At 43.8% G+C, this 11,422-nt stretch overlaps 1 protein-coding gene across 1 annotated transcript; it reads right to left on the reverse strand.

The window, feature by feature from the left end:
* Positions 1 to 2,719: 2,719 nt before the first annotated feature.
* Positions 2,720 to 10,215, reverse strand: LOC103819554 (elongation of very long chain fatty acids protein 4-like). Its single transcript, XM_030238632.2, has 7 exons — positions 10,158 to 10,215; positions 8,478 to 8,665; positions 7,247 to 7,327; positions 6,476 to 6,532; positions 5,248 to 5,362; positions 4,189 to 4,316; positions 2,720 to 2,890 (listed from the first exon to the last, which is right to left on the reverse strand). The coding sequence occupies exons 1-7, from the start codon at positions 10,213 to 10,215 to the stop codon at positions 2,720 to 2,722; spliced, it is 798 nt and encodes a 265-aa protein (XP_030094492.1).
* Positions 10,216 to 11,422: the final 1,207 nt, after the last annotated feature.

Here is an 11,422-nt window from a genome sequence, read left to right on the forward strand (position 1 = left end):
GCAGAGCCACTCAGCTATACCACTGCGGTTTTTTTCTTCATTGCCCATGCAAATACCCTCACAAGTGAATTTTGCTTACATCAATGCTTCTGTAACAGCTGTGCTCTATGCCAGTGTCCGTTTCTGTATGAAAAACATGGTGTTTCTGGGCAAACTCAAACCCTCCTTACCAGTCAACTGGAAAAGCTTAATTTTCATCTTGTGCCATCAAAGTCACACCAAAAAAAAGCTTTTACTCATTCAATATTAGGCCACTCACTCAGGCTGTGAGGAAGAGGGACAGGAATAAATCAAAGGTTTCATGACTAGAACAAGTGATGACAGTGATGTCTGATTTAGGTGATCAGTCACTTCAAGCTGTCAGGTGACAGATTTGTACTTTCATGTTTTGTTACCACCTATGTGACCAGTGACACTCCGGAATCCATTGCTTTGTCATACACAGACACAAATTAAGCTGCATAGGCTGCCTTAAAAAAGGTAAACGGCATGTTTACAAATTCATGTATTTTAAGAGTAGAGAAGCAAGGAGTAACCTCATTCAGATTTCATGCTCATTTCCAATTCTTAAGCAGTCATGACTCAAGGAAAATCAAAATACATGATGCTTAGTCTGGTATAAAATTATGAGTGAACTTAATTACTACATTCTGAAAACATTAAAGTGAGGGGAAACTGAGGTTGAAACCTACTCATGTATAGGAAAAAGAGCATTAGATTGCTTTGTGAGCACAGATAATTTAGCCAGCTGCAGGAAATGCTCTACCACAAAACTAGGGGGCCAAAGGTACTAATGGTTTAACCAGGAGAGGGCCATAAATGAATCATTAGGTGACTGGAGTAATGAAACAGCTTTACTTGCACTGAGTCTTCAGCTCTGGAGAGCCTCCAGGGGAAATCCTCCACATGAATGTGTTAGATACACAGCAGATCCCGTTTTCCTGTCTTTCCAAACAAAAGGGAGGAATGCAGGACCCACCCAGGGATTTGCTAGTTAAAATTCTGACAGAAGAAGAACTCCAGTATTTCAAAGTGTCACTATTTATTACTTTATTAGCATGGAAAAATAGTTGACAGAAGAAAACCAACTAGCACGGATGCAGTGATTCTCATACTCACCAGTGACAACCAGACAAAAGACTGCTCAAATCAAAGGACACAGATGATGTGACCTTGTGACAGTATGAACAAGTCCTTAGTGGCTGTGTGAAGGGGAGGAGGGCGAGGAATGGCAGAATATTGTTTTATCTTCCGTGTGCGTGTGGAGGGACTGAAGGAAAGGATTGGGGTACAAACACAGAGCAGTGAGGAACAAATTGAATTTATTTTTTGTAGCCACTCAACTCCAGATTGGTATAGGGCACACAGGTCTTTTGGGGTACATCTATTTGCTAGGCACAGGCCAGCTCTAGTCCTCTGGACATTCCCAGTGGAGTTGGTCTTTCTTATATTTGAGGTGGATTTAGCTTGGCAATGGCAACGCATTGTGTCACAAATTCCAATCCTCTCCTTCAACACCTTTGTGTTTCACAAAATACCACTACTCTGTAGTACCAGCTCAGAATCAGCTGAGCAGGATTCAATCAATAATTACCACTTTGTAGTTTAATTAGGATCTTCAAAGTACTATCACATCAGCACTTTAAGAGTATTTAACAGTCTGCAGATGAATATAAGTGCCAAATTCTAGTTTTAGGAGCAAAAAAAGAAGCCAATTAGTGATACCTTAAAATCAATGGAGCTATGCAGCTTTGCACTACCCAATGAATTTATTTTATACATTTTGTATTAATTCTTACACAATTGGGTAGTGGAGGTGGTTGCTTATAGTATTGTTAAACTCCTTCTGTTTGACAAGAAGCAAAATTTTAAAATAACAGTATTAAAATAATAACAAATTGGAGAAAAAAGTCATGAATAGGGAACATCAGTCTATTCATTCTAGTTCAATTATGGCATCTACAAGGAGCAATACAAAGTATCTTCATGCATTAAAATCCTCTATTGGTATGAGAGCAACCAAAGGGAAATAAGCATTCCAGAAAATGGGACATTACTGCACTGGTTTCTTATTAGGATGAAAGTGCTAGTAATGCCTTCTTTAGCTTCAGGACAGTGAAGACACCTGTCCAGCCAGACAACCTAATGTCCAATTTACTTGCTGCTTATCTGATAAAAGTTAAACCATTAGGACCACTCCAGGCCTAGTAGGAGCTTGCTTAGCAGGACACAGTGGGATGCAGTGTACATCCTGCAGTCCCTGTGGATTCCTAGCTGCTGCTGCTACCTGGACATTGATTTCCAGGCTGGAGGCACATGACCCTGCCTGATCTACAACACCAAGCTGAGATAGTTCTGTGGATGCAAAGAAACCCTCTACAGCCTAAGAAATGAAGCAGGGAGTTGTAGCTGGCTACTAGACCTTGGACACCGAGTTAAAGATGGAAGGGGAAAAGACCTTACCTTGCAAATGTCCCAAAGCCTGCTATGCTGGTGACTACTTGTCTTAGCTTGGCCTCAGCTTAATTAAGTGTGCTCCTCAGTTCCTTAATCCCTGAGTTTACATCATTCCTTTCTTCTCCCTAACCTGGGATATTTGAAGGCAAGACACAAGCCTCACACACACTCTCCAGATACATTTTCTTCCTGAAGCCATGTCACAAGCAGCAGAGAATGCTCATGTTCATCAGGCTGTGCTCTCTGTCCTCTCTGATTTCCTTCAAGTCAGTTTTTCCTGCTTTCCCCTGACATAGGTCCGATAGTAGAATCGTAGGAAGAGAGCCAGGAGGCTGAGGATGTAGAGGAAGACTGCGGTGTTGAAGCCATCAGGGAACGGGCACTCTGTGAACAAGTTGTAGGAAGAATGAGTAGCAATGGCCACAAACTGGCACTGGAAGAGGTGGAAAAAAGTAGTAGCCAGATTAGGGAACGTACATGAGATACACCTCAGCTGGCCATTTAGACCATCACAGCTATCACAACATCCTAGCAGTGTCCTCAACCCACAGGATCACCTGCTTGCCTCTCCTGACATCCCTGGGAACCTTCCTTTCAAGTTTAACAGTGTTTTCCCACCAGGAAAGATGACCATCAAACCTGAAGGTTTAACCAATCCTGTCTTTAGCCCATTTCTCTGCCATAGTGCAGTAACTGAGATACTGGAATATGGAAACTGAAGGTAGGAGATTCCTTTTCCCCAGCGGTAATCAGATTGTAATACTCATTTTGATTTGTATTTTAACTTGCAGAGAGGAACTACAGATACGACCATTATTAGTTTACAGATACTACCTTTATTCGTTAAAACATTCAACATTTTTTTTTGTATTTTACTAAGTCACCTGTCTCAATACCCTGAAGCAATGAGTTCTACCTACCAAAGAGCTATTAAACATTTTTGTCCCTGTGCTATAATTTGCATTAGAAATACCTTTTTATTTCTTACGATTCTTTCTTCTTCTGCTTTGCCATGCAGGCTAAGTGAGAATTCTGGAGCAGTCTTCACTGCACCACTGTTTTACACATATCCTCTTCCTCTTCCTTTGTAACTGCATACTTTTGGTTTGCAAAGCTTCTCTTTGAGTGTAAAAATCTCTCCTACAACCATTGTCCTTGTCTAGACCATTGAATTTATGTATCTCAAAAAAACACGGGGTTTTCCAGATTTGTAACTTCATCAGAGGTGAGGGAAAGAAAATCCAAAGGGACTTTCTAGAGAAAGAGTAAAATTCAGATATTTCTCTTTAACTTGCCTGTTTGCCTGCAGCTAGAGATCCCCTTCCTTTCTGAAGGAACTGAATCAAGGCTCCCCAGTCTGATGTCTTATTGAGAATCCAAAGTTTCCCTGAATCACTGTCCCCACCTCTCCACATCAAGCTCTGTTTTCAGTGCTCCTTATACAACATAAAAAAGAAGAATCTAATTGTTAATTTTTCTCTTCCCTTCCCATTACAAAGCTGTGGATAATTAGTTTGAGATGGTCACTGAAGGCTTCTGATAGTCTTGGAAAAGCAGCATTTGGAGCAGGTCATCCATGGCTTTGCCTCTCAGAGTGGCTCATGAGGACACCTGGGGACCTGCTGCCCCCCCATGGGCAACAAGCAGATGGAGGCAGTGAAGTGACAGACAGCAAGGGCCATCACACCTGAGCTGTGGGGAGGGCAGGGGTGAACACCTGGAGCTAATTACCAGCTGCAGGATGGTCAGGTATCGCTTCCACCACAGGTGCTGGTGCATCCGCGGTCCCAGGCTGGCTAGGGCATAGTAGCCGTACATGAAGATGTGGACAAAGGAGTTCAGCATCCCAACAAAGAAGGCTGAGGAGTGAAGAAGTGAAGGTGAACAACGCACATGACACATTCCAGGCTAACCCTGTGAAGGGCTCACAGCCACTATGATGATGCTTCCAAAACACACCCCACCCACCTCTGTGCATTCCACCTGGGATCTCATACTTCCCATGCAAAACCAGGACACCATGGAAGCACGTCAGCTTCTCCCTTCCTTCAGCATCCAGAATCATTGGATGGGTTGGGTCGGAATGGACCTTAAAGGCTGTCAGCTCCAACCCCCAGGGCACATTTCCTGCTAGAGCTGCCCCAAAGCCCCATCTCATCTGGCCTTGAACACTACCAGGACTGGGACATCCATGATATACCCATCCCATATCAAGTGTTCAGAGGCAGAGAAGGGCTTCAAAGCCAGAGGAGATACTTTGATCGTCTGACCTAAGCATTTCACACCATTCTGGTGTCAAGGCTGTGTAGCCAAAATGATTTCCCAAAAAAGAATGCCCCAGCATCTTGTATAGGGCCTACCTAGAGTGGCTTGGTACCCAGATGCTTCTCTTCCAGTTGAGCAAATAGGGGCAGCATTCTGGATACAGCCCAGAAATGGGCACAGCCAGAGCAGGAAACAGAGCCAGAACCTGGGCTGCTGCTCCAGGGCCTTCGAGTGGGGGGGGGGGAGAAATACATTGACCTTCTGTGGGATGTTATTTTTTTCTCTTTGGACCCACTCCGATGGCACACTCTTATTCTGGGTGAGGCAGTGAACAGGGAAGCCTAAATAGCCCCAAAAGCTGAGCAGATGGTATCATCTGAGATGCACAAGTTTTTCTCACCTTTGGAAGTAGGTGAGCTTCCTACCTGCCAGTCAGCCCATCTACACTGTAATGCTACCTCCACAGCCCAAAAAAGCCATGAGAAACAGAAAGTTTTCTTGCAGCAGCATTTCTTACAACCATACCTTGTCCTCCAGGCACATATTTGACCCCTGACCACCAGCTGAAGAGCATAGAGCCATGATGGTACACGTGCAGAAAAGTCATTTGCTCTTGTTTCTTGCGCAGAATTAAGAAAACCTGAAAGAAGCCGGGAAAAGGAAAACCTTGAGTCGATGTGCTGAGACAAAAAATTCTACAGTAAAAAGTTATAAAAATAGCTAATGATGAGTCTGAATCTCCCAAACCTATTTCCTCTGCTGTTGACAAAAACTGGTGAAATGCAATGGAACTTATAGGGGGATCTGGAAGGCATAATTTCTTCCACAAACCCCAAATATTTTTATGTCTGGATTCAGGGCCCAAAGTCCAAAGGGGACACATCTGAGACTCTGACTGAGCTTCCATACAATTCACAGCTGCTTCGCTCTGCTCCTTTTCAGGACATAAGTTGTACATTTACTGCTACCAGACAAAACCCACAGAACATCCACTGTGTTGAATGGCCAAACCCTCCTGGAATTTGCATTAGTAAAGAGAATGGTTTTGCCAGATGAATACGTATTAGGTCACTGCATTTCACCATGCACATTCATAAACACACACAACAAAAAGTGAATCTGCTTTTCAGGCACTCAGGACTGGCAAAAAGCTGCTTTTGTTGCTGATGCAAACAGAGAGGGGATTGGCCAAAACCCTGGCAATAGGCCTAGGAAGGATCCACATGTTTATTCACATTTCAGTGGGTTGTCAACCTACACGCCAGAGAGCTGTGAAATTTCAGGCTAGGACACAGCTGTCATCTGCTGGCCAAGCAAAGGCCTTGTCCAGTCACTTAGTTAATTTACAGTGCAGAAGGACACCTGTTAAGAGGGGAACTTTGAATTCCCCCAGGACACAAACCTTTAGTGCAGAGTTCTGGGAAAATCCATGGCAGCAGAGATGCCAGGACTTGTCCAGCTCCTTTTCAGCCCCACTGATAATCAGCCAGCCAGGCAATAGCAGAACCTGTGTGGCACCAGCAGCTACAATTTTGCGGACCCACCTGGCAGCAGCCAGGGGTAAAGACTCTCCCCTAGCATTGTGCCCAGCCTCAGGAAGGGTTCTGGGGAGGAAGTGTGTGCAGCCAAGGGATGGAGACACGCAGCGAATCAATACAGGATCGATCCAGGACATCAGTTCTGACATGCTGCCCCTTTCTGACAAAGTATTGTGTCCAGCTCCAATCCCACTGAGGAGCTGAGCCCTCCTTACCGTATCCAGCAGCTCAATGACTTTGGAGAAGAAGAACCACCAACACACTCTTGCCATCTGCTGGGCAGCACAAGACATGGTGGTTAGAGCTTTACCCAAAATCAACACATTTTCAACCATGTTGTATCCCTGCCCACCCAGCATCTGCAGCAAGGGGGGAAAATTAAGAGGTCCCTTTTTTTTTTTTTTTTTTCCCAGATGGCAAGACTCTGAAAAACTGAAAAGATATTGTGATGCTTGCATCTGTTCAAAGCAAGGCATCGTAACTACAAATTCAAAGAGAAAAAACTCATGCAGCATTTTTGGAAAGCTGACACTGGTGGGACCCAAACCCCTGTGATGACCAAGAAATAGTTTTAGCTAAACCCCCTGCTAAAAGAAGGGTTGAGTGAGATTTCTGTCATACAAGGCAGAGGATATAAAAATCAGTTTTCTTGTTGGAAGAGATCACCCAGAATCCTTATAATCCATGTGAAGAATCACATCTATTTCAATAATCAATTTGCAATACTGATACTTCAGCTGGTAAGATCACCTTCTCTGCAGTGGTCAAAGAGCAAACTTAGATGGCTGGGTTGACTGAGATGATTAATTTTAGAAAACTAAAGCAAAGCGCAACCACTGTTGAAGGAATTTAGTGGAATAGATTTACAAGCAACAACAAACTGGAGTCAAAGCCTTCTTAGCCATGCAAATTGCTATTTATGACCAAAAGAATATGCCTAGCCATGGGAGGGCAGGGCCAGAAGCAAGCTTTCTCCAGAGCTGTACCCTCATTCCCAGCTCACTCCGGCTGTAGTCCACTGGCTGGCACAGATAGCTGTAGTTGGCCAAGACTGAAGTGACCAGAAACTGAAACAGACAAAAAGCAAATAGAAATAAATTTTCTGTTCAATGCCATCTGTTCCAAAAAAGATGAGCATAATAATGCTAAGGTGGTGAGGTCTCAGTCTTATAGTTACTGACAGAAAATCCATGGACAAATAGTAAAAATGTAAAACAAAGTACTTCACATCCTGGTTGAAATCTCAAAAATGCAAATTGGGCCTGGGAAGTTTTGCAATTCTTTGTGCAATCACTGGAGGGCTCAAAACTGCTTCAGCAGGAATACTGAATTCTAGGCTTCTGAGTGTCTCTGAGAGATTCTGCTGTCCTTTGCAAAGATCCCAGGCTGTTCTGTTTTGGTAGGTTGCATTTGCCTGTTCATTGGAAAGCCAAAAACTGGACCAAGTAACCAGTACAACTAAACAATCAAGCACAGAAAAGCAATTTGTACACCTGTCCTCAGAGGGAGCAGCATTTGTTAAAAAAAAACCAAAAGCAATTAGTGTTAATGTAACACTTGTGATACAAATTAAAAGGGCATATTTGTTGAAACCTATTTGGCCATGTTCCCTCAAAGAATTTTCAGTGGCCTACATGAACTTAGGGAAAGAGGCTTGTAGAAAGGCTTATGCATTAAGAACAAGCAGAAAAAAAAGTTCTTAACACTCTCAGCAGCAGGAAGACAGAGAGTGCTTGGCACTCCTGGAGAGAACTGCCAGCTTTGGAAAATCATAGAATGTTAAGGGGCTGGAAGGGACCTTGAAGATCACCTAATCCCAACCCCCTGCCTTTGGCAGGGACACCTTCCACTTGTCCAGTGGTTCTCATCCTCAGAAATGGATTTATCACCAGCCAGACTTGAGGCAAAATGAGGCCATTCCACATCCTCCACACAATCTGTGCCTAATGGGGAATTCTCAACTTGCAATTCATTCATTCAGGATGAATGAAATCACGTGTTAATTTCATGAATGGCAGGGGGATTGAGAAATGGGAGGAAATCAAGTACAGCAGGACAATACTCTCCTCTTGTGGCAAAACATGGACATGTCCAAGCCAGCTCCCACTCCCTTCAGAAGAGTCCATCAGCAAAAGCTGTTCAAACCCTGGAATCTGGAGGCTCTGGAATTCAAACCCTTCTCAGGTGCTTACCTAGGAGCCAATCCTGCCTCCTCACCTCATAGAACATGTAGCTGGATAATGCCACCATGGCCATGTTGTAGGTGAGTAGCAGAGCCCGCAGCTCCAGCCGCCGCCGCTGCCGCATGCAGGATGGTCCCAGTGCCACCAGGAAGAGATAGGAGGTGAAGACCAAGGTGACTGGAAGTGGGGAGTAGACCAGTGGCCACTGGTCTGTCCTTGGATCTGAGAAGCAAAACACAAAGCCACAGCTGGCACCTCCACACAGCATGGGGCAGATACATTTAATTGTATTTAAATACTTCCCTTTGGTGCACTCGCTGCAAAAAGAAAATTGGTATCTTTGTGTCTTTGCAAAACTGCACTTCAGTCCTTCTGCTCTGACTCTTCCAAAAGGCTTTAGCACAAAGGTTTAAGTCTAATTTTTGGGTATGGACTGCAGTACTGGAAGGCAGATCTTTCCTAGGATGAGCTGGAGCCCTCCCTGGGTGAAAGGAGTGATCCCAGACACTGTGCGGGGAGGCACAGGAACAGCCAAGGCAACAGTGGCTCCTCAGGAGTGTAGATTTACAGCTTTATAATAAAAGTGTTTTAACCACTGGTGTTACTTCCTTACAATCCTCAGGGTATCTGAAATTCTCCACTCCTTTATTTTTATATCTGTTCATACAGTGGGCTCTCTTAAGAAGCATGAATTCATTGGGAAATGCCAAAACACTTATCCCTGCTGAAACAGCTCTTCAGTCCTACAGCAAAGGGAAACTGAAGAGATTTTCTGTCATGCGACCTCCTTCTAATCCTGCTGTCACCCACGATATATTATATCAGCAAAAACATCCCAGTACCATTCATGCTTTCCTTTCCTGTGTGATCACTGCTCTGTCAAACCCCTTCATTTTTTATAAATACCGTACCAATATGGACAATCCCCCTCCCTTCTAAACTTTCCAGTTAATCCCCCTCCCTGTTAATCCCCTTCCCTTCTAAATCTTTCAGTTCTTTATGGTGGCTGTTATGGGCTGTGTCAGGAGCTCTTTGATATTCCATTTCTAGATTTAGCATCAGAAGTCCTGAATCACAATTTACACTCTCTTGTGACATTCAAGTCCTGAAACATTTACTGAGCATTATGTAAAGTCTGAGCATTATGCCTCTTGTCTTCCTCCTGCAAGCCTGCATGGCATTTTGTGGCTTTTCTTTACATCCAGAGATATATCACAGTCCTTTGGGACCAAACTGAGCCTTTAACGACTGAAAATCTGATGTCTCCTCGCTGCAAACTGTCAAATCTCAAGCACTGAGGAGTGGTTACTACCAATATTTCATTTGATAACAGGTTTTCCTGGCACCACAAAGAGTTTAAACTCCAAAGTATTAACTCTTTGGTCAACTAAGCTTTCCCATGACACATGAATATGCATTTAAAAAAATCACTTCCATCAGTACTCCAGACTCAGCAGAGAATCCCAGGCATTTATTGCTCCTCGCCCACTGGAAAATTCCCCGTTTCTTCATTCCTTACTGTGATCCAACTGGAGGGTCAATGAGATATATTTCAAGACTTAAGGGAAGTTTGTGATCATGGAGAAGGAAAAGTGGAAATCTGCTTAGTGAGGAAAATGTGGGCTAGTGTAAGGATTGTAATCCTTCTAGGTTTGGTTTTCATGATCATGCTGTTTATGCAGAAATCCCCATTTTAGACAGCATCTCTACCTACCTCCACTTTCAAGGATCCAGTTGTAGAATTCCTGAGTTTTCTGCCAAGTTGAAGCCATCCCAAGTACTGGAAAGAAATCAACTTGACTGAGTGAAGAATGAGGAGGCTCTTTAGACAAAGGCTCAGAACTACAGCTAATGAAAGGATAATAGTTAGCTTTCTAAAAATTTAACTTTTAGACAAGGATTAAAGTCCTCTTTAAAAAAGGAAGAAAGAGAACCCACTCTACCCCCCCACACAATGATTAGCTACTTAACTTCCAGATTTTATTTATTTATAAATTTAAATAACTTATTATTTAATTTCCAGATTTTGATATTTCATGGAGTTTTCACCTCTAAAAATGCTCTGAGCAGCTGCATGGGATCTGCCAGATCTAGGAAGGAACTGCCAGTACCACTGGGAAATCAGTCACATGGCATTTTTTCCTAAAGCAGTGTGGGCACAACATTCACGTGAGGACACACACCAAGTGTCCTATCTGCATCTTTCCACAGGTAGTTTTGGATATTCCCAGTGCTGGAAGGCAGCTAGGGATTCATTCAGCACTGCTGCAGCTCCAGGGGTGTTAACAGAGCTGCTTAGTTGGTTTTCTGAGGCCTCAGTTTATACATTAATTTTGTTTTATCTTGTATAGATTCTCTAATATAGTATATAAAGTAGAATACTCATACATATTATGATGGTTCTCCTCTTCCCTTCCTTCTGTTAGTAGGGAGATGTTTTCAAAGGCACTTGGAAGTTCTCCTAGAAAACACTTTTCTGCAGTTAGTGTCCACAGCTTGGGCTACCTGATCCAGTTCTCTCAATTAGCAAATACACACGGGCAGCTTCCTCCCAGTTTCATCTCCTGCTGGCATTGAGAAAAGCACACTTTCTCCTTTGACCCCTCCTCACAGACTGTGACCCCACACCCAACATCGTCTCGGTGACAGACACCCCCAAATTTCTCTCCTGCAGTTATCCTTACAGTCAACCTCCTTTTTGGGGTGTTTCTCTGACACAAAACCGGAGACCCCTGGGAGGTGTCGCACCCATCCTGACCAAGAGCCACATGCCCTTGTTATCCGGGTGGACTCTGCCAGCACCAAGATTAGTTGGCGATTATCAGCAGGCTCAGAATCAATCCCGCAAGGATTCCACACAAGTCCCCAAAAAATCCACATGCACTCCAGCTCACTCCACTTCCTTTCCTTTCCCCCAAACCCATCAGCAAAAGGCTGGAAGGAGGAGCAGACTCACGGCAGCAGCGCAGCCGGCTCCGA

The sequence above is a fragment of the Serinus canaria genome, chromosome 1A, assembly GCF_022539315.1.
Source record: "Serinus canaria isolate serCan28SL12 chromosome 1A, serCan2020, whole genome shotgun sequence".
Taxonomy (NCBI): Eukaryota; Metazoa; Chordata; class Aves; order Passeriformes; family Fringillidae; genus Serinus; species Serinus canaria.